At 35.0% G+C, this 23,206-nt stretch overlaps 2 protein-coding genes across 3 annotated transcripts in view; one reads left to right on the forward strand and one right to left on the reverse strand.

Annotated features, from left to right (window-relative positions):
• The window catches only part of LOC108757530 (uncharacterized protein C15orf61 homolog), a 30,022-nt gene extending 17,051 nt beyond the window's left edge, over positions 1 to 12,971 (reverse strand). Inside the window, exon 1 of the mRNA XM_018501978.1 lies at positions 12,907 to 12,971. Within this exon, the coding sequence (XP_018357480.1) occupies positions 12,907 to 12,936 (30 nt within the window). The 5' untranslated portion in view covers positions 12,937 to 12,971. The remainder of the gene's footprint in view (positions 1 to 12,906) is intronic.
• The window catches only part of Cad99C (cadherin 99C), a 160,034-nt gene that overhangs the window by 53,602 nt on the left and 83,226 nt on the right, over positions 1 to 23,206 (forward strand). The window lies entirely within an intron of this gene.

Raw genomic sequence — 23,206 nt, forward strand, 5'->3', positions numbered from 1 at the left:
CCCTTCGGCTATGTACCGTTCCTCAAGTGTTACCCTCTCGAAAAGAGCCGTGGCGAAGTCGTGAGCTCTTTCTCTCACGATGCTTCGCCAACCGGCGCGCCGTTGCCTTCCGGTCGACGAACAGCGGAATTATCATTTTATCGATATCGAGAGTTCGTCGTTATGCCGGGATTCGTCGGACTCGGGTGACGAGCACTCGCGCTCGCGTGGGAGAGTCTGTCGTGATATATTCACGCCATAAAATGGATAACCGCCCGGTTATCACAGAAGCGTAAATAATATTTGCACTTTTATCTCAAGCCTTCTCACAATTTTGAATAAACATCGGCCTGTTCGGAGAATTTTAAAATTAAATACATCAAAGCACAATTCTGCGTATGATACAAACGAGAATACACGTTATACATATTTCGAAACGGTTTAGTCGACATACATTGATATCCTATTGACCCAGTATGATTGCGTTTGGTATATCGAATGTCGATAACAATCACATTGTTGTTTAGACAATAGCTCGTGCTGCTTTTGCTTGGAACGAGTATTGATTTACATGCGTTTGGCTTAAAAATGGATTCGTAATTCTAACATTGATTAAAATAATACGAGAGAAATTGAGATTGTAGAAGCATATAAATCTGATTCACGTTGAATTAAAGCATTTTTCGTTAGAATAATTGCAGAATCAAACACCTTTACTTGCAATAGTTTAACAACGTTCGCTTCAATTAACATTTCGCTGAACGCACGCGAAATATTTGTTGTGCGTTTCCAACTTGTATATGCACGTTGTACGTATAATTAAATTAGGATGCCATTTCTGGCGGAATGCATTCTCCATTACATTATCTCGGAGCGCTTGAGCTTTTGTGACGTAAATTGTCGGTATAGAGATTTCAACAAACAGGTCATCGCGTAATGTAGGTTAACATTATAAATAATTTTGGGACGGATAAATTGTCTGTTTTTTATATGCACGATAAATAACAAGAATGTAGAGTTGGTAGAGGGAAAAGCAACTTGAGAATAACAAAGACAAGTAGAGTTATTTACGCATTTTTGTGGATTCTACGCTGTTGCTTGGAAGCTGTAGTATTGCCGCGGGACTTCTATCTGCTTTGTCCGGTCGGTCGGTCGAAAAAAGGAAACTCGCAAAATGTCGGTTATTCCGCGGCTAATAAAGACTGCAATCTTCCACGATAGCCTCGAGTTCTGACTGTCTTCCGTTGGCAGGGCGTATTACCGTGGAGAGCACTCTTGGGCACCCACCGGCGAAACGCATACATCATGAGGGATGTATGACGCTCTAAAGAATAGGATGCATCTCTTATCTTGTCGAGAGATCATCGCGTGTAATGCGTGGCTTTCATCTTTGGGCTTCAAATCAAGGATGAACAGCATACGCCTCGCGAAAGAATCGCGGAGACCGGTGTTATCTTTGACGACGCGCGATGTAGGTGGTACAAACGAGTGACTCATGTCTGCGTAGCGAAGGACTCTCAAACTTTTACGAAGTTCGCACTCATGAGTAGTATTGTAATGCACATGTATGCCTTAACAATGACAATTTCTAATTATTCACAGCGAACGAAGTTAATTTTAGAATAAACTAGAGGCTCTCCGTAACAGTTTGGCCACGAACAATTTTGTTAAAATCCACGAGAGAGAAAACTCTTTAAATGCTTTGGAGTGAAATCTCACTTTAAGAATGAAAATTAAGCCAGTCTTGAAAAAGATTCAATTTTCAATCCTTAAGAATGAGATTTTATTTTTTAGAGTGACAAGTCCTAATGTCCAGCAAAATCTAGTTAGTCAATTCAAGGATAATTCCAGGTAAAACATTCTAGGTAAAAATCCTGGTTTTTTTCAGGATTTATCCATCGATTAATTTTCATTATTTAATTAATTTCCATTGATTCATGCAATACTATACGCTTTATATTCAAGTTACATTAGAATTCTATACGAATGAATTAAAACGCTAACAAATTATGGGAACAATATTATTTATTGCCTTATAAATAAATATCAAATGAACGTTTCGTCAACCCAAACGATTTTTTTTACCATGTTCTATTTTAGACATTAAATTAGACAAGTTCTTTTATTGGTAATTAATTGTACCTTTAAAAAAGGATTTATGCCCATACACAACTTTTCCTTTTTTTCATGCTCAGACTTTTTTTTAGAATGAAAGAATGATAAATTCCAGGCCAGCCCTGACATTTCAAGGGTTTTTTTTAAGGATTTTTTTTCAGAATACATAAAATTCCAGTATAATTCCAGGATCCAAGGATATTCAAGAACTGCTGGAAACCATGAAGTCACTTTAAAAGTTTTAAAGAGTATATAATATATATAGAGAGAAGACAATATATTATATTGTCTTCTCTCTATAGTATATATATGTATGTATATATATATGTATGTATGTATATATATATATATATGTATAATACTATCTCACTCTATAACTTTAATTAAGATTACAAAATAAGACAGTATACAGGGAGACAGTACTCTAAAACTTTTATAGAGTAAATCTTATTTTGAAAGGTGAAAGCTTACTAAAAGATTGAAAATTGAACTTTTTTAAGACTGGCTCAATTTTCACTCTTTAGAATGAGATTCCATTCCAAAGAATTTAAAGAAAACATACATTTTTTCCTCTCGCAGAATTTTTATAAAATCGCTTGTAGCTAAATAATTTGTTAGAGGATTTCTAAAACAAAGGAAATATATGAATTGCCAAGTTACTAGTTGCTTCTATTATCAGATCCGTAAGCTAAGATTACTATGAATCAATAGAATTCTGTCTAATTCATTTTACAGTTCAGACTAGATTTAATTGTACAAAGAATCGTTATCATCCAAGGATCCCTGCAGCTGAAGTTTGCATCACGGAGTTGAAGCGCGAGAAGATGTCGTTGATCCCAGCTCTTTTCGTTATGAAAGATCCGTCGAAGTTGTGGTCGCGGGTCTCGTCCACGCGATCTGCAAACCGTGGCGAATCGGTAACCGCTCGCACGCTCGCATATGACGCGTAGAATTTTACGACCGCGAAAGCCCGTCGCGGCACCGATCCAGAGAGTGGCGCTCATCCGTGGTTTTTGAGGTCTATTCGCGAGAAAATTTGCGGTTCTCACTTTTGCGGACGGAATTGCCGGGAATGCCGGGCGTGACGCTCGTTTTGGTGTAGAAAGAACTTTCACTATTATATTAATATAATTCAAAGCAGTAATCTGAAAGAAATTTCCAAAAGAATGTCTAAGAGCTTGAAAGACTTTGTTGTTTTATAATACTTAATGCGAAAAGCGAAATTTACACTGACAATGAGAGAAAATTGTTTGGTATTTGTGACTGTAATTGCATGGTAAAATAATTATGGTTAGCTTCATTTTTATGGTTATTATTGCTATAATAATAATAATACTAATAACAACAATATATAGGGTGTCCCCAAAATTTTTGCCAATCGCTTTTATGTACATAGAATGGACTAAACTGAGTCGAAAAGTCCTCTATCATTTTGAAATTTTCGCAATAGTTAACAAGATATTAATTACTAAAAATTGTTAAATATTAGTCTTGAATAATTTTTTACTCAAATACTATTTACTCAAATACTAACTTTATAGAAAAGCTGAAGAGGCAAAAATCATTTATTTTCTTTTCATAAAGTTCTGAGAATTTTTTCAGAATTTTTTAATACCATATTTTCTCACGTTGGTAAAAATAAGAAAATGCAGTACTAAAAAGTTGATAAAAAATTCTGAAAAAATGATTTATGAGAAGAAAATAAATGATTTTTGTCTCTTGCAGTTTTTCTGTAAAGTTGATAGTATTTGAGTAAAAAATTATTCAAGACCAATATTTAACAATTTTTAGTAATTAATATCTTATTAACTATTGCGAAAATTGCAAAATGGTAGAGGACTTTTCGACTCAATTTAATCCGCTCCATCTACACAAAAGCGATTGGCAAAAACTTTCGGGACACCCTATATATAATTTTCTCAAATATGAAAAAATTATACTATAAATTATAATTTCAAATATTAATATAATGAAATATCAAGATAAATATAATAAATAAAATAAACATTTTTATTTATAATAAATGCAATCACAATTATAATAAATATAATTATTTTCTTAAATTTACTTACTATTCCTGTAAAATTTAGTTACTATTCCTGTGATAATAATAACTAAAAAATATGTTTAAAAAAAAAAAAAAATTTTTAGAAAAGGATAAAGATTTTTAAGCAGCGTATGTAAGTACTATTATTAATACAATAACAATTAACTTAATATTTGCATGGTTAAAGCAACTATAAGTATACAGCAATCTACAGTTGTTCCAAAAAATGATTATAACTTACATATATTTAGATTATAGTAATTACAATATTTTTTCTTTCAGTGTACTCAAAGAATAAACCTCGATTTTTCTACAATCAAAAATAATATTGCTAATATATGTGTGCGCGTGGATGTGTATAGAAATTCGATTTCTTATGATGCCCTGCACTTAAATGTCTGACTCAACTTCCCTCCACGCTTCATCGATACAACGGACTTTATTGTGAGGCTTGATTTGATTTCTATTATTTTCTAGCCAGACTTTACATGCAATTTAAAGTACTTTTGGTACTTTTTAAACTGTATTTATTTCTTACTGGACTGCAAAAGGAGGTGCGAAAGAGCACACCTACGTGACGGTTGAATCTTCGCATAAAACGGTCTTTGCATGATTTTTCATAAGATTCTAATGATCGACTATCGTCGGTTAAGTGAAAAATATGCTGCGGTAGTCGCGAGAAAAAAGGATAGCCCTAAGGCCGTTGTCGTTTCGCGCGTTCAAGCGCGACCAATTCAGATTGAGACGCGAGAAAGACCAGGTTCCTGCTTTTGTCTCGCCGTCAAGCGCTTCCCGTCGCCGACAAAACAGCTGGCTTGTGGAGATTCATCCGGCATTCGATGATCATGATATCATTGGTTTCCGCGTGAGATTTTCTTCGCGAGCCTTTTCCTCTCTCATGCGACGTCCGCTGAACGAATGCTTCCGTCCGCCGAGAAAGCGGAGGATAAACGAGAAAAACGAAGAGATCCATCGCGCGCGATCCTCGGCTTTATTATGCCGGATCCCGCCGCGCCACGCCGGCGGATTCGCACCGGACGAACGAGGCCATAAACTCGCGGTTACTCCGTGCCGTATCCTATCCTCGCCGACGACGAAAACGCTGCCCGGCCGGCAGATAGCCGGAGGAAGCGTAATTGCGCTTAATCGCCGAGCTCGTGGTGCCCCACAGGGTCCGCCGCAGAGCAAATTCGCCAGCGAATCTTCATAACTTTGAAGTCCCCCTCGTGCTTTTCAAGATCGATTACACACGTTGCGAAATTGTGCAAAAGTATTAGGATCTAATACTGCGATATTTCTAATTTTCCTCACTAAAGATGGATAGAAAATTAACCAAAACGTACGTTGTACTGACAAAGTCAATTTCTTTGTAGAAATATTTCTACAAGGAGAGCTTTCTATTTTCTCAGAGTATTAAAAATATTATTATAACAAAAAATTGACTATGTATTTGTCATTACAACGTACGTTTCAATTTTTAATCACCTTTAGCTAGGAAAGTTGAAATATCGTCTATTCCTTTTAGCTGATTTTTTTTTGTTTTATTGTAGAGTACTGGAATCATTTTTGTATTCGAAAATGGATTAGGCATATTTTGCACCATCGATCTTGTTTTACTGCATAGTTAATTTTTTGATCTTTTTCGACTCACATTCACTGCTATTTTCGTCGTTTATCCTAATATATTATTTGATATTGTTATACTTTAATTTACAGCAGTGGAATTGCAGTGCAGTTTCCTTTCTGGGTATATTCTATCTTTGTAGCATATCATTGTAGCTTCTCGACAATTTGTTCAATTTATAAATATCTTCCTGTAAAACGTTCTGGATTATGACATTGCGAGTAATCCATTTTGTCTCGGCATCGTACCACGGTAGTGGTTCATTGCATCGTATCGCGGCGTCTCATTACGATGAGTTTCATCACGATTTAAACGCAAGTCGTGAATTCAGGTCAGGCGTATAATTCCGCGAGAATTGCAAAGAACAATAAGATCCAACACAATAAGAACCAACATCTATCCGATTGGTAGATACGGGAGCTTAAATTCATTTACGGAAAATTATTATAAAAGAGAATTATACAGAGCAACCGTACTTAAATGTCAATTAACATAATCTTGACTCCAAAAAATAACTCACTTTCGCATTATATATTATTTATTTAATTTAACATATTGGTATAATATTCAATATAATTAAATGATATGCTAATATAATATCTTCAATTAAAATTTGTTATATCTCTAATAATAATTACATATATTAGAATATTCCTATTTACACTTAATTTAAATTAAAGAAAGAAAAATCTTATCTCTGTTTCTTTCTCTTCTTAATAATATTTTTAATGCAATTGTGAAATTAGCTTTTAATATAATAGTAATTAAATATACTATTTGTGTTAGCGTGTGTAATCTTCATTTTTATCGGGCTCTATTTTCCTCTGACTTTACAACGGAAAATAAATATGTAAAATGAGGCTCGAAAGAATCTATCAGTAAAAAATAATAAAAAAGCTCATCAGAGCCTACATCAGCTATTCGGATGCACAGAAAATACTTTATTTTCGTGTGAATGTAACAAAATCAATATATGCATTTCAACCCTTCAATTTGGGTCCTTATCAATATAACATATAAATCTAATTACATAATTAACAAATTACAAAATGGTGATCCCCGACAATTTAGCTCATTCTTCTTTATCCAAATGCCAAATTAGCTATGTAAAGTATAGCCAAATGATTATCAAAAATATTAACTTATACAATAATAAAATAATAACTTACATAAATTAAAACCGGAGTCAAGTACATTGCGTCAAAAGTAGAATCACATCGTTCATCAAATTGTCAGATTTACTATGTAATTCAAAAGAAAAAAACCAAAAAAAAACGAACAATTAGAGAATTATTAAAATAAATATTCTGAATTTTAATTTTATTAAATTACATGTAAGCGTTTCTTACGACTCGGTAAGCTCTGATGGGCTTTTTTATTATTTTTTACAATGGAATGTTCGCAACGATGGTTTCCACGGTCGTGCAAGATGGTGAAGAGCATATTGGGAAACGCATATCGTACGATGGTGCATACGCGTTTAAAACTGGTTTACCGTCCATGCTGGCGCTCAATGGTAGCTTTAAAGAAAACAGGAAGGTGGGTTGTGTTTCGCTGTGAGACTATTTCCCGCTTCCCTTCACGTGTACTAACATACACCTGAGGAAACTCACGTGGCATGACGTGACAATGACTTTATCGCAGGACTGTATCGCGAGACCGATCGTACACTCGTTAATTGTTACTAAATTTTTCTGACTATATTTCGCACTATCAGGTAAAATGCACAAACAACCTGGAAATAGTCACCTGATTTTTATTTTACGTAAACGATCACCTGTTTTTAAACCATAATTAAAATCACTATTATTAACAAAATATATTGTATACGAGTACTTAATTTTTTTTTAGAAAATTGTGATTAAATACGAAAATCGATAATATGCCAGTAAATAAGCTGACGTTATTTGTCGTTATTTTAACATAAAAATAATGCAGTAATAAATAATGTCAGCTTATTTACTGGGATATTATTGAATGTTTTCCGATTTTCGTATTTGAGAACATTATGAATATAAATTTAATCACAATTTTCTAAAAAAAATAAGTAGAAACCAAACAAATGTTAAATGGAAGCAAGTTAAGTAGCTTATTATGACAATAATTTTTAAAAATGAAGATTTTAATCATATAGTGTTTTTTTTATTGAGAGTTTTTAATGGACTTGTATATTTAAAGATTTGGAAAGAATACAGTTATTAAAAAAGAAACAATATCCATACAAAACAATATTTTATACAATGTTATTTTTGCCGTTAGAAAACAAATAATTTTTAATAATTATTGAATAATTCTTTGAATTTTAGTCGTTTTGTTTAAGACGGTTTTACAAGATGAATAAACTCTCACTTTTCTATAAATAATATCTAATTCTTTTAGCGGGACCATTATTTCCTACATTTGAAATGATAAAAACAGTCTCCTAATAGCCTACTTTAAACTAGCGTTTAAAATATATCAGAGCAATTCGCAGGATGTTCCGAGCCGACATCTAATAAGAGGCGATTCCCTTTTCGTGAATTATGTTCTTGGTAGGAGCCAGCAGATTCTTGGAGTAGCTTGCACGGAGAAGACATCTTGTAAAAGAGAGTTTCTCATTAGCCGTGCTCGTTCAAGTATCTGAATCCGGTTTTCACGGTGTAAGATGCCCGCTACGAATCGGTAAGCATCCAATGCCTACCGATAGACAGGCACGCGTATGTGCTGGTGAACCAGAGTATCGCTCTCATTTACCGAGCGCACGCATAAGCGTTGCAGCACGCTCGTTCACAATGGTGACGGAAAGCGAGCCACGAATTCGAGCGATGCAAATTACATTCGCGCAATTCTAGCAATTTGGTTAATTTCAACTTCCTGCGGATATGATGGCTGATTAGGAAATTGGGAAATCTGATTTTATTACATATAACCTGTATTAAAATAATGATTAATTCTAGCATGTAACTGAAATGTTAATTAGCCATCGTGAAGTATCCTGCTGTTCAGAATGTCTTGAAATATTTATTTTAACTCAATTAAGAAAAATAAATTTATTTTCAGTCAAAGCGGACCTTGGTGTTTAAATATTTCTCGGAGTGAATTTATATACATATTCAATTCTGCAAACCGCGCTTTTTTGGTTTTGAAGTGCATAAAAGTAATATCACATATTTAATTGACAAGTAACTTAATAATTTTGATGTTAAGCATCTTATTATTAGAAGGATATTAATAATTGCAGATTTGCTTTGACCAAAAATAAATTTATTTCTCTTAATTTATTAATTCTCGACCTAATACGAATTATGATTATTTCAAACTAGTCGCAAATAATACTAAGCAAGAATAATTAGCTATATTATTCAGTAAATAAATTCCAGAATTAGTTATTATTTGGACTCGTAATATATCCTCGTACATAGCTGCGTTTTGATGAATTATAATCCAAACGTCGACAATTGAGCATTTTAAACGTGATTTTCTGATTTATATGTAATATTAGTTCAAGTAATAATACTCTCTACTCTAGAGTATTATTTAAATTACCGGATAAGCAACATTAATCTATTGTAATAATGATAAATTTTGGATTTCTATTTATATAATTGTTCTATGTAAATTGCCAATACATTAGGACAATCTGACGAGATCTCGGTGTTGAATAATTGAATTGATGAATTCGGATTTTACTGACTCCTGGAAGAGAAATACCGATGAATTAGTTGCATACTACGATTTTATTCAAATATGTAATACTGCATGACATGTTGATTTGGACAACCACACCGATTATTAATACCGACATGAAGATTAAGTATAATTACATAAGTTTAGTGGCGAGCGGAAATAATTTTGTAAGATTATTTATTGGAGTAGGTAGAAGTTAAATAATGATTGATGACAATGTTATAAACTAGGGATTATATAGGTTAGGTGGTTTGCGGAAATCACTGATGAAGACTTTGTAAGTTCGAAACGTTTGATTGTCATAATAGTACATATACATGATATTTTCATATGATACTTATTAATAAACTATTATTGCTCGTTAAAAAAGCCTTGAATTCGTTATTTAAGAAAATATACTGTTCAAAATATATTAAAATTCCTGATCCAGATAAATTCTTCATCCGAAAGTCTATTTTAGACTACCTAGCAGGTGCAAACCGGTCTCCGAACTTGATAGTTTGCAACGGCTGCAAGGTAGTAGGTAGAATTGTTCGCTCTATCGTCTATGGAGGGCAAAGTAATCGGTGGTGGCGCACAATAGACACATTCACGCGTACTCGCGTGTCCGCATGTATACGCTCGGACGCGATGCAGCGCGGTGGTGGTCGTTAATAAACGCACAGCTGGTGCCCGTTCTACGGGCAATGCGTATCGCATGAGTACGTACCTAAGCGGCGTAAGAGTGTATCTGGTAGATGCTCTATCTCGCGGGCGTGCATAAGCCAAGCGTAAGCACGCGACGATCCCAATACCTTCGTACCTACATCATTAGCGAGCCGGACCCGGACAGATATCCGGTGTGTAACGATTGGCGGGGATCATAAATCGATCATTTAATTGCGCTCCCGCCGGGAAGAGCAGTTCACTAAGCCCGCGGTCGCCTTCGTTCACGGCCGCACCGACCGTTATGTGCGCCTTCGCCCGCGGTCGGGCACGGAGAAGATCGATGGCAACGAGACGATTGACTTGAATGGACCGCGCGAGAGCCCGTTAAATCGCGAAGGAGATCGCCGGGAGATCCGATCGCCGGCTGCCGCGAAGACGCGGAAGTCGGAGATGTGATGAGCGCGGCTGATTATCGCCTCGGATCTGCCCCGTGACGGCGCAACTTCGAGCGGGTCGAGCTGGACGGAAGCGATAGGCTGACGATCATCCGACGTCGATTAATTCAAGGATTTAGGAACGTGCGGGTCTCTGAAGTTTTAAGAGTCTTGAGCGCAACAAAGGACAGAATTGATTTGTGCAAATAATTATCCACGCGTCTCTCAATGAAATCTCGCAATGACGCTTGGGAGGTGATGCGTATACGTACAGTAGCTTCATCCTCGAATGACTCGTCAAAGAAAGGTACGCTGACACCGAATGAATTGATTTCCGCCTACGTGGAGGTTGCCAGGGTCTTCAAACGCGTTATAATAAAAACGTCGTTGTCACCGTGATATTTTCTTCTATACTGCATTAATTTGCAAACATCAGAGTTGTTCAAAGACTACGTAAACGATATGCAGTCAACGAGTATCAATTTAAATTAATTACACAGTCGTTGTCGACTTTTTTCCACTTTCTTTTGCAAATCCCACAGATTTTAATTTAAAGCGGACTTTATTAAATGTCTGCTTTTTTTATTCCTGCATTGAACTACACTAGAATTCTTAATTCTTGATTTCGCTAAATATCAAATATCTCTTTAAGTTCTAAAAGTGTACAATAAAATTTTAAGGCGGAAAACTTAAGTTTTAAGCCTTAAGTTGTAAGAAATTGACCAATCAAAATCGAATGTGAGGAGAACAATCGACTGAAATCGATGATGGTCAATTTCTTACGGTTTAAAGCTTGAGTTTTACATCTCAAAATCTCATTGTAGACGCCACTTAAAGCAGGCATATTCAACTTTAGCTCCGTAGCCAAACCGTAATGCCGTCGACGCAAAAAATTCAATATGGATAAAATTTTGCTTCAGAGCTGAAATGCAGAGAACACACACGATGCATCTGAAATCTTACCTAGAGCCTCGCATTTAAGCTCTGGAGCTAAAGTTAAATATGCCTGCGCTCTAAAGATATCGAGATGGTAATCGATCTTCGGAATTACTTGAAATTTTTAAATAACATTCTTATCTTGAGAGATACGTCGCCGATAAAATTGTAAAATGGCCCTTGCAAAATAATTATAATCAATTCCATTGTATAAAATGGCCCTTGGAAAATAATTTTAATCATTCGCTTATCGAAGAGCATTCAATTTGTCCACGATACATACCACGCGGCGGCTGTATAACCGCGGAACGTGAAAAGGCATCGGGATAGGGCATCGAGATGCGCCGGGTGGGATACTCTCTCTCTCCCTACGCGGGAATAATTACACGGCTTGCGCCCGAATAAAATATTCCCCGTGCGCGGCCGAGTTCGCGATGCATCTTACCAGGCGATCTCATCTCCGAATGATTATCGACGCGATCGCCGCGCGCGCGTACTGTAATTGCGCGCGATTATTCTCTCTCTTCCTCCTTCTTCCTCCTAGACCTCCTATCCGGAGCTATTGCGGCGAATCATTCGTCGAAGGAGGCGCCGGGGAAGCGCAATCCGTCCGGAAACTCGCGTCCGAGACATTGTATTGAGTCGCACGCGAATTAAACTGATTTACAGGCCGATGCGTATCGAATGGCGAACGCGCGAGCCTACGATTTCACTCGATTATCCGTGCGGTAGTTCCATCTCATCGCGCAATTAACATACAGAATAGTTTCACGTTCTTCGGTTTTTGCAAGCCTTGAAATCGAAGTAAATCTTTTATTAACTAGAATTGAATCAGTATGGTTAACTCCCGGCTATAGCAACGGGTCATTTGGACCCCCGAAGGAAAATTTTTAGACTATTATACCATCTGTACGATTGAATGCTATTATGTGACGATTGTATGATATTATGAGATTCTAAATAGGGATGTTTCGATTCTTTCAAAAAATCGATTCTCTAACCGGAAGACAATTTCAAAACGATTTTCTTTTGCAAAAGAATAATTTTTTTAAGCAAAATAAGGGACCATTTTGAACTGATCTTTTTGTAAATAATCGCTTCTTTTTCAACAAAAGATCTATTTCAAATCGAGTTTTTTAAAAATCGATTTTTGATGAATTTGGTTTGAACATTTCTAATTCTAAATTGTAGGTAAAACAACTTTGAACCTTCCTCTATCAATCGCCATAAAGCGGACGTTCACTTGCATTCCGCACTTCAAACAAGACGCTTTAGAACTTAAGTGTAATTTTCATAGCTGTAGTTGAGACTTAATTAGTTCTTTTTCTAGATGAATGATGAATTGTCTAACAAAGCCCAACACAAATTAATTCTCTAATAGTCTTTGTCCTCATTAAAATCTTTATTAAAATTAAAAACTGAGATTTGATTATACACTTATTAAAAGAAAAAACCACACGTATACACTCATACAATCCGTTGCACATTATGCATGATCGTCGACGTTCACACGCATGTTCGCGCGTTCTGTCAAACCAGTCGGCACGCACGAACGCGTAACCGCACGCTATCCATCGATTTAGAAACGACGGTTTTTACCGCGAGCTGCATTCGAACATTCGTACGAGTAGAAAAAAGATGATGCACATTAAGAAAAAAATGGTCTAAATTTTAATATTTATTTAAATATAACGTTAACTAAACATTTACTTACAGTAAATATTTACTCATTAAAAAGAAATGATGGTTAAATTACATTAATAGTTCTTGTACCAGATAAATACAGCTTTAATAAATATTTTGTAAATATTTAGTTAGTAGTATTCAAACAAATGATTTATTAAAATTTAGTGTATTTTTCAGTTCACTATGATGTTTACTTTATAACATATTTTTATAGAAATATTATAGTAAAAGAATATTATAGATTCCAGTTCGGCCTATGAATAATTTTGACATAATAGTGGACAAACGGGATTGGAGAATAAATTGGAATTTAAAATTTGTTTCTTGATTCATACTTGGATTCATTCTGCCATAAATTTGTCAGTCATTGGAGAGCAATTGCTGTCACCAATCGCTAAGTTTTCTTCAAGACTCGAATTTGTCACTTTAATCCGATTCGTCCAATCCGGTTCTCTCATCGCTACCGATAGATTCTCACTATGCATACCAGCGTTATGGCGACGCAAACATAACAGTCTACGAAAAAATCTATAAACTAGTTCTCTGTGAGCGGCTTCGCAGCTTGTCAATCCTTATGAGAAAGTTATATACGATCCTACGTGCTTTTGCTTGTGCGTAAATATGTACTATCGTATTTTTCTATGTTGGAAAAAATAAATATTTCAAGCTTTATTTATTTAATGAAAATTAATTTGGAGATTAAATCATTGAATGAAATATTTGATACAACGATTATGATATTAACATTTTTTAATATTAATCTCATTATCATCATATATAAATGTAAAAAGTTTTAATTAAATTAAAAATTTTAATTGCATCAGATAGTACCAATAAATTTTCTTATTATAAACATAGTTTTTAATTTGGCGAATGGTTAATAAAGGACGTTATAAGAGTGGCAAACTAGTGCGCAAATGTAATAAAAATATTGTTAATCATTAAACGACGACGCCCTTTATTAACTATCAATTTACTATTTGGATTTAGGAAGTCTTTATCGTATTTATTATATTTAATTGAATGCTTTTAATGCATGTTTTTGCAGTATTCCGTAGTTCACGAGATTCTTACGTACACTGAGAAAAAAATATAGTCAATTTTAATAAATATTTAGTTCAATATACTGCCAACTAAATATTTACTTACCGTAAATAAATATTTGTTCAGTAAAAAAAAAGATTGTTAAATCGAATTAATGTTTCTTGTATCAAATAAATATATCTTTATATTTAATAAATATTTAGTTGGCAGTATATATATTCAACTAAATATTTATTAAAATTGACTATATTTTTTTTCAGTGTATGTAGATCGCCAAGTTTCGTTCGCTCAGTTTAGCCTGGCGGTAGAACGACGTCTGTTCACCGACGCGGTTACATCGTTCGATTGGAACACGTTCGAGTGAATTTCCGAAGGAATAATCTCGATCTTCCTAAGGCGAGGGTTATAGGTATAGTCGTTCGTTGTTCCTGCGCCACGCACCAAATTGTTAGTTAGACGATAGGCAACCGGACCGATCGCCGTGTATTTATTCCGATCATTGGAGCCGCGATCGACGGGAAAAAGAACCCACGATATCCTGCTCTCGGATATTGGCTGTTTCAGATGCTAGAAGGAGAGAGGTAGACGGGCTGCCGTGTTTATCGTACAGAAGGATCACGCGTAGACGTCGTCGTCATCGCTGTTCATGGCGGTTTATGGATCGTAATGTTCCATACTTGCAAGCGGAACGAACGGACTCGGATATTCCAGTTCGCAAAATTGATGTGCAACTCTCGACCCGTCGCGTCGCGTTGCCTTATTTTTATTTCATTTCCGTGGAGGTGAAGCAATTTTTGAAGCGGAGGTAAAGTGGATGCGATAGCAATTTTTTAAGTCTAAATGGAGGCAGGTTTCCCTTATCGCGTAAACTCCAGAAATTTACTTGCAACAAAATTTTTAAACGTGCCCACCCACGATTTTATATGCGAAAAGAACAAGTTTTATTGAAATCTAAAATCTAAAATTTTAGCCAGATACGGATATGAAAACTTCGTTTTTACTTAAAAAATTATAATACGCTTTCATCAAACATTTACAATCATACAAAAGTACATTTAATTGTAATGTTGCGTTTCCTTTTGTTCATTTCAAGACAATACGTTTCTATTTGCATTTCTATGTACATTTCGCATTCGAATAAATGTAGATTCAATATCTCATAATAATAACAAAATAAATTACAACAAAATGGAACATTGTGGAGAAAATTACAGTTGCATTTTTGAATTAATGAATAATACGAACATACGATATACACACAGTAAAAAATCGTACGTCCATATGTAGAATTTTTCTTGTGTTACCATATTTTGATTATTACTTCAATGTAAAATAAACATACAACTGATATGTTATTATTTTTGTAACATTTTGATGTGTTAGATTCATATCACCTTTCTAACTTAACAATTGCTTATGTCAATTAAACATGGAATATTATTTTGAGTGTTTTTAACACAATTGTTTCAATTAATCTATATATCTCAAAGTCAATTTAACATCTAAGAATTTTTTCATTCACATTATATACGAACAAAAATGTTTTATTAACATTTTCTTACGAGTTACCGCAACTACTCTTCTATGTACTCTACTTATTTTATATGTTAGTTTTAAATCACCCTTAAAGTACTGTGTCAATTATTCAACATTATTAGTTCGTTAATAAATAACACAAGACGAATGAGTTACTTTAACTTAAAATTTAGAGTGGATCTCCTGGGACGTGTAAAAAATGTTGAAATTAACATTTTCTTGTTTACCGTGTAGAATTATAGAATGTATTTTGTAAGTTCTCCAGAGAGTCTTGCAACATCCCTTGCATCTCCAATGAATCCTAAACCGAGATATCAAATGGCATCGTTCGCGTTCTCCCCTTCTTCGGCCTGTCTGCATTGGCATTGATTATTATTTACAATTGCGAATTACCCGCGCGCCTTGTACTCATTACGTCGCATGGTTACGGCCTGTATACGTACGTTAATTACCAATTACCTTACGTACAGCAAGCCTACAATGCCGACGACGTGGCGTCATCGGATCGCCTGTGAAATCATCAGATTCGAATCTCACACGCAAACGTGTAGATAGATACGCGCTCGTACGCTAACGCGAACATTACTGCTCGAGTGCGGAAAAAAGAGATGAAAAAAAAAAGAGAAAAACCGAATTATTAACATGCGTAACGATATATTTGACTTAAGAAATACAGACCTAGAGAGAGAGAGAGAGAGAGAGAGAGAAATTACAATATTCTGCCTTTTTATTTCTAATTCGGTCATTTGTCAAAGAAGCCGCACCGTATCGCGTGCGGCTACAATTAGACGCGGTTCTCTCTTTTTCTCTCCTCCCTTCATTCCTTTCAGGGGATTTTTCTCGCGGTATTTGTACAACCCCGATAGCTCGATAAACGCTCGCGTGTGCACGCGCACACGAGCATAAGGTAATTGCGTGTTCCAGACGGAGCACGCATGTCGGTTCGCGGAGCAACGATGTGCGCGTCTCTGAAAGCCTGAGAGCCGCTCCTGTGACCTACCCACGGTCGCTCGACCGACTATGATCTCGACTTTTCACCAGTCGAGCACTTTGCTTGCTAACATGCACCGGTACTTTGTTAGCGGCCCGTTAAAGCGTTCGCTATTAATTGCGACTTTACTGTAAACGCTGGCAGACGTTGGCTGCCAGATGTAAAACAAGGCGTAGCACACGAGGCAGAAATTTAATTAATATTTTGACGTGGTAAAAAATTTTGCAATTATTTTTAATTTGATTTTATTAAATTTAAAAAATTTAATCGTCGCGGCACAGCTTCTTTTCTTCTCTATCACAATTTAATACGAATTTATTACTGAAAGAATCATTACTTATTTGGAGTACTAAAAATACCGAATAATACAATAATAATTATATAATTAATTATTTTAATATTTAAAATAAATAATCGATTACTGTCTTTCTGTCTTTCAGTATTAAATTTCGGTAAGGGAATTTATAATTTTTATCCTTTGGAATTATCCACGCGTGATTTTCGAGTTAATCTTTAGAATGTATATTAAAAGCTTGTACCGTGATTGTGTGGCAACTTGTATAACGTCGTACCCAAGAAATTAATGAGAAAGAGCATCGCATGCAAAACATAGATTTGCGTTTACCGAGTATATTGAATGACAACTCCGACTCGAAACACAATTTTCTTCAGAGGTTGTCTGGCCTCCCCTCATGGTTTCCATGCCCGCGTCGTAATTTATCGTACAACCATGGCATGGAAACGGCGTACGAAGGTAGCAGCTTCCCCGTTATTAATCAAGATGCATCGAACGGCTCTGCCGCGCCATGTTTCCAAGCTTTGATAAGTTATTGCATTCAATGCTAATCCCATGCCTGCCTGCCGATCGCGCGATCGGTACTGCGCGAGAATTTCAGGAAAGCTTGCCTTCTCTCGTTGTTCTCGTTTGGTACCGTCGATTCTGCACCGCCGCAAGCCGCAAAAAAAGCGTATACGAGTGATCGGTTCTGCGTGAGCCGACGACAAGTACACGAATAAGAATTGTAAATGCGTCGTCGAAGGAACGCGCTTTCACCGCACGCTCAGCGTTACGTACAGTTGTTCATTTTCATAGCTAGCAACGAACGTTCATTTTTGCATTTAAACAAAAACTGCAATTAGACAGACGTATTTACATTAGCTTTTTACTTTTGGAGAATTTTCGGTTTTGAGTTTCTGTTTAATTTACTGCCCGAACATAGTACGATTATTTAAATTTTAATTAATGTAAAAAGAAGACAAGGAGAAGAGAAAAAGAAATACTTGTTCCATTATTCATCAAAATTATAAAAAGTTGATTTCTTTATGCAACATGTTATGAATTATGAAAAGGGTATTCTTATGAATTTTATGTAATTTTTTTGTACAAACTCTCCTAATTAAAGGTATAATAATATGTAAAAATGCGGCGAGCGGAAAATATTATCTACAGTTTCGACTTCCGGAAAGTACCTACATTTTGCGGCGAGCCTATCGTTGGGACATCGTCTGGTTGTTCATTAGCCAACAGTATTCGTTATTTCCATTTGTTTAACCTTATATAAGGTCGGATCACTAATGACCGAACGATTTCTGTTCGTGCAAGTTTCTTTGAGTCTTTCGATAATTATCAATTATACTATATTTTATTATTTTCTAAAATAAAGTTTCAATATTTTTTTAATCTAAAAAGTTGAAAGTATGTTGGTGAATTTTTAGAGATTTTTTTAACATTCTGAATAGATGAAAAAAAAACGGACGGATTTTACACGAAGAGAATTTTCTTTTAAAATTCACTCTGAAAATATGACAGTTGTACAATACAATATTTTAGAGATTTTTACCATTCAGTAAAATTGATCAAACTTATTTTATACTTTATTGTAGTGTTATTAATGAATGAGAGAGATTTGCATTAAAATTCTTCGAAATACAATGTTTGTTCCACGACTGTCATATTTTTAAGATAAATTCTAAAAAAAAATTCTTTACATGTAGTGACCATGTTTGGACGGATGAGGCACTAAATTGTATCTTGTATTGTAAGGGTTAATAACGCGACTAAGCATATCACGCAAAAAAATATTTTGTTGCTCCAGCTAGAATTATTGCTGTTTTTTGTATTAGGTGTTAAACTTAATTCCTGCCGTTTTTCGTTTCCAAAATTGATTTGTTTCGATGGGAAGATGAACGAATACCTTAATCAAAGTAATTTCCTCCATTTTCTACTTTATTACTAATTAATAAAATACTTTATTAATAATACTTTGATTAAAATATTTCCCTTCGAAACAAATCAATTTTGGAGACGAAAAACAGTAGGAATTAAGTTTAACACCTAATATTTGATAGAAAATTATGTATCATACGCATAGAATTTACAGCACAAATCTAAATTCTATCTCTGTCATCTATATGATTAGATGCAATACGTATCCAATAACGTAGTAGTTGCTAGAAATTTGTCTATTTTAGCTAATTTTTTATACTTTATAGATTAATTTTCGTTACTGCAAGATCACGTTTTCGAGTGTAGTAATATTTACAATGTGTTATAAAATATTTTACAAGATGCGCGATCACACGCACGTGCTCGGACTCGTTCGCAAGTGCGTGTGCATCGACGCAGCGGCCGTTGCACCTGCAATTTCGCACGGTTTCGCGCCCCGTGTAGCCCTCGTGTGTTTTCTCGGTTTTATATCATATAAATCAGCATGTACATCCGCATCCTGCCGCCGGGTTCATTTCGGGTCTCTCGAGTACGGACGTAGACACCGCCGGGAGTGTTACCTCCCCTGCGCAAAGCGCGAGGTGTGACGTTAGAGGGCCCGGCTGTAAACGTACCTCTCTTCTCGCGCACGATGCATTAGTCTTTATTGCGGCTATATTTCCGCCTAGCCGCTGGCCTCGGGCATCCGTACGCCCCGAGGAAATGTTGAATTACGTGCCTCTCCCTTTATGCCCATTGCATTCGCGGTTTTCAACGATAAATCTTTATCTATAATAATCGTTATACGAAAAGATACGATAGTTGATAAGGATCGTTTTTTATTTTTACATACAAAAAATTAACTAAATGTGTGTATAAAAAGTTTATCAAAGCTTCGTACCTTTTTAAACCCTTCCTTTGTAGTCCAAGGTTGCCACAGAAAATGAATTTTAAAATTTCCTGACTTTTCCAGGTTTTCTAGATAAAAATGGAAAATTTTCCATGACTAATATAAAATATGTAAATTTTAATATTTAGACTCAAGGATTGTAGGAAAGTTATTAAAAACGTAAAAAAAGCTTAGTAAGATAGTAAAATTTTGGGTGCAAATTTAAGCCAGCAAAAAATAAATTAGTTTTGAAGAAAAGAATGCAGTTACGATGAAAAAGAGGGATCAAATAAAAATACTGAGTAAACTATAAATTTTAATTATTTTCAAATTTTAATTATTTTGTTAAAATTGTTTAAAGTGCACAAGTTTTGAACTATAAACGTCAGATATAATATTTAAAAAATTATAACAATTATTTGGAATAGGAACAGTTTAAGGAAATTGTGAGCAAATTTTGAAATTCTAGACTATTTTACATTTTCCCCTGATTTTTCCCGATTTCCATGATCAATTTCAATTTTCCTGGCTTTTCCCGATTTTCCAGGTCTGTGGCAACCCTGCAATCATATTTTTTTTGCTTCTTTTGAAATCTGTGTCTTTTTTGTCCAGTTCTAGATTTTACTGTCCTATATTGTAAAAAAATGTAGAAAAATTCAAGTTTATTTATCAACATTTCTATTACATCACTAAATAGCTTTAACTCAAATGTTTATTTGATAAAAATTGAAACATGAACAAAAATGAAAGTATAATTTGAGAGTGAAATTTCGTTTGTGCCAAAAAAGGGGGGCCCAGATTGCGAATGAAGGGTTAATTAAATTCTTCCCAAAAGAAAGAGTTTTTCATTGCTCTAATAATTTTGCTTCTCATTTACAATCTGTTTAATATATGTCAAAGAAAGACCTTATAATATGATTACATCGATTATCATATATGTTTTACTCTTTTATAAAATTATTTGTTTAAAATATTTGTCTCAAATAAATAGAGTTCTTTATATTCCTTTTAAAGACAAGTTAACGTTTAATGTCTGAAGCCTAAGCTGTTTAAGCTTCGCGAATGTAAGATCGGGCCACAGGATCATGCTAAAAAAAAGGCACAAGCAATGAACGATGATCCAGCGGTAAAATACGTGATGAGCAATTTTCCATGTAACGTTTGTCTGGACCGCGAACGCGAACTGCCGCGTCCCAGATGGCAACGCGAGATGATTATTACGCGCATCACGATTTTCCGTCCTGTCTGCAGGTACCGTAAGCGAGATTAGTCCGATGTAACGTAAACCCGCTTCAGCAAGATGTTCGACCATAATCGCTCGCATCGCTTTGGCGCTAATTAGTAATGCAGCCTTTAATTTATCATTAAATTTCTCAAATCTTACAGATATCGAAATAATGAATATAATAGAAAGATATGTTAAAAATAGTGACACTTTAAGCGTAGAAGATTTACATATTAATAAAAAGTTGTTACAAAATTGTTAGTGTTGTTACTAAATAAATCATACTTTTATTAATTTTTAGTTAAAAAGTGAATTTTAGTTTCAATTAATTTTCTAGAGAGTTACAGAGACAGAAAGATAAGTAAATTGTATTCTCAACTCCATATTTCAAGGCTAGCCAACTTTGTATTTGCATTGTGTTTCGGAAGCTACACTCGCGTACATATCGTACGGCCATTCGCATCTCTTCCAATGGAACGGAATATCTTTCAACTTCTGTATGCACTCGCGTCCCATAAATGCGTCATGTTTCCTAGACGAGACCTGTTTGCTTCTCTGGTTTCTCGCTGATAGAGCGATCGCTCGCTTTCATTAACGTTTGCTTTGGAGAGTTCTCATCAGTGTTCCTTATTGCTTAAATCAACAGATGCGACACTTGAGAGTTCGCAGCAAATGAACGACATAGTCGATGTCCCGAAATTCAAAGGTAATATTATTGCAAGGTGAAACTCGTGAAAAATTAAGCAATAAAAGTGTAAGCTATGTTTTCTGTAATTTTTTAAGTATGAACGTTTAAAGTTTGATTAATTATAAACGTTGGTTAAAAAGTCATCCGACCGTGTGATAATATACAACAATGTTTTGTTTAGTATCTAATACCATTACACGCACGTCACATGGACAGACTTTTTAACCAACGCTTATAATTAGTCAAACTTTAAACGATTATATTTAAAGAATCATTTGACGGAAGAAAAAATATCTTATACTTTTATAACTTAATTTTTCATAAAGTTTCACACTGCAATAATATTACCCTTGAATTTCGGGACACCCTGTATAAAGTAATCAATAATGCATGAAACATCGTAACCGTGGAGAATATTATGCCTCAAATTGCTTTAACCCTCAAAAGCTATCATGCGATGTATGCACATTCTCATACAACAATAATAATTTATGAATTCGACCGTTTAGTTAATCATGCAGCATAAGCGAACAGTCAACTAACTGTCTTGTGGTAAGATTTGCTATTCATTAAAGAAAATATCTTAACTGACAGATTTCAATTCTGCAATTTCAACGACTTTCAAAGGGAAGAACTTTTTTTTACGCTTCTTTCAAGAATTAAATTCACCGGAACTCTCTTTGTAGTATTCGCAAATAAGACAATTCTACGATCGAGACTTGAAGGAGAGAGTTGAGGTTGATGTAAGAACGGATTCACCACTTTCGCACTTGCACTCACGGCACTTAAACCGAACGTTTACGACTGACCGCGCGGTCCTTTCGTTGTTTGAACAGGGTGAGAAGAGAATCCTTTTGCACGCGCCTTTGAACCGGTATTACGCGTCGAACAAAGAACCTTGCCGAGCGGGGAGTCACGAATAGCCACCGCAAAATTCCTTCTGCTTCTCCGACTGTTAAGTCTTGTTCGATGGAAACAAAGGATACCACAGGGGGTATGTCTTCTGGCTTTTAATAATTCTTTGCTCTCAAACAAATTCGTCAGATTTTTACATTCTGAAAGGAAACTAGTATGACTGAATAAGGGTTGTCACAGAAAATAAATTTTAAAATTCCCTGACTTTTCTAGGTTTTCCAGATGAAAATGGAAAACCTTCCAATATAAAATATGTAAATTTTAACACATTTAAAGTCAAGAATTGTAGGAAAGCTAGCCTATATTTTTAAAAACAACGCAAAAAAGGCTTAGTAGCATACTAAAATTTTGGGTGCAAATTCAAGCCAACAAAAAATAAATTAGTATTGGAAAAAAGAATGGAGTTACGAAAAAGAGCGATCAAATAAAAATACTGACAAGGTTGATACAGAAAATAAATTTTAAAATTCCTTGACTTTTCTAGGTTTTCCAGATGAAAATGGAAAACTTTCCAATATAAAATATGTAAATTTTAACACATTTAAAGTCAAGAATTGTAGGAAAGCTAGCCTATATT

This window comes from Trachymyrmex cornetzi, unplaced genomic scaffold, assembly GCF_001594075.2.
Source record: "Trachymyrmex cornetzi isolate Tcor2-1 unplaced genomic scaffold, Tcor1.1 scaffold146, whole genome shotgun sequence".
Taxonomy (NCBI): Eukaryota; Metazoa; Arthropoda; class Insecta; order Hymenoptera; family Formicidae; genus Trachymyrmex; species Trachymyrmex cornetzi.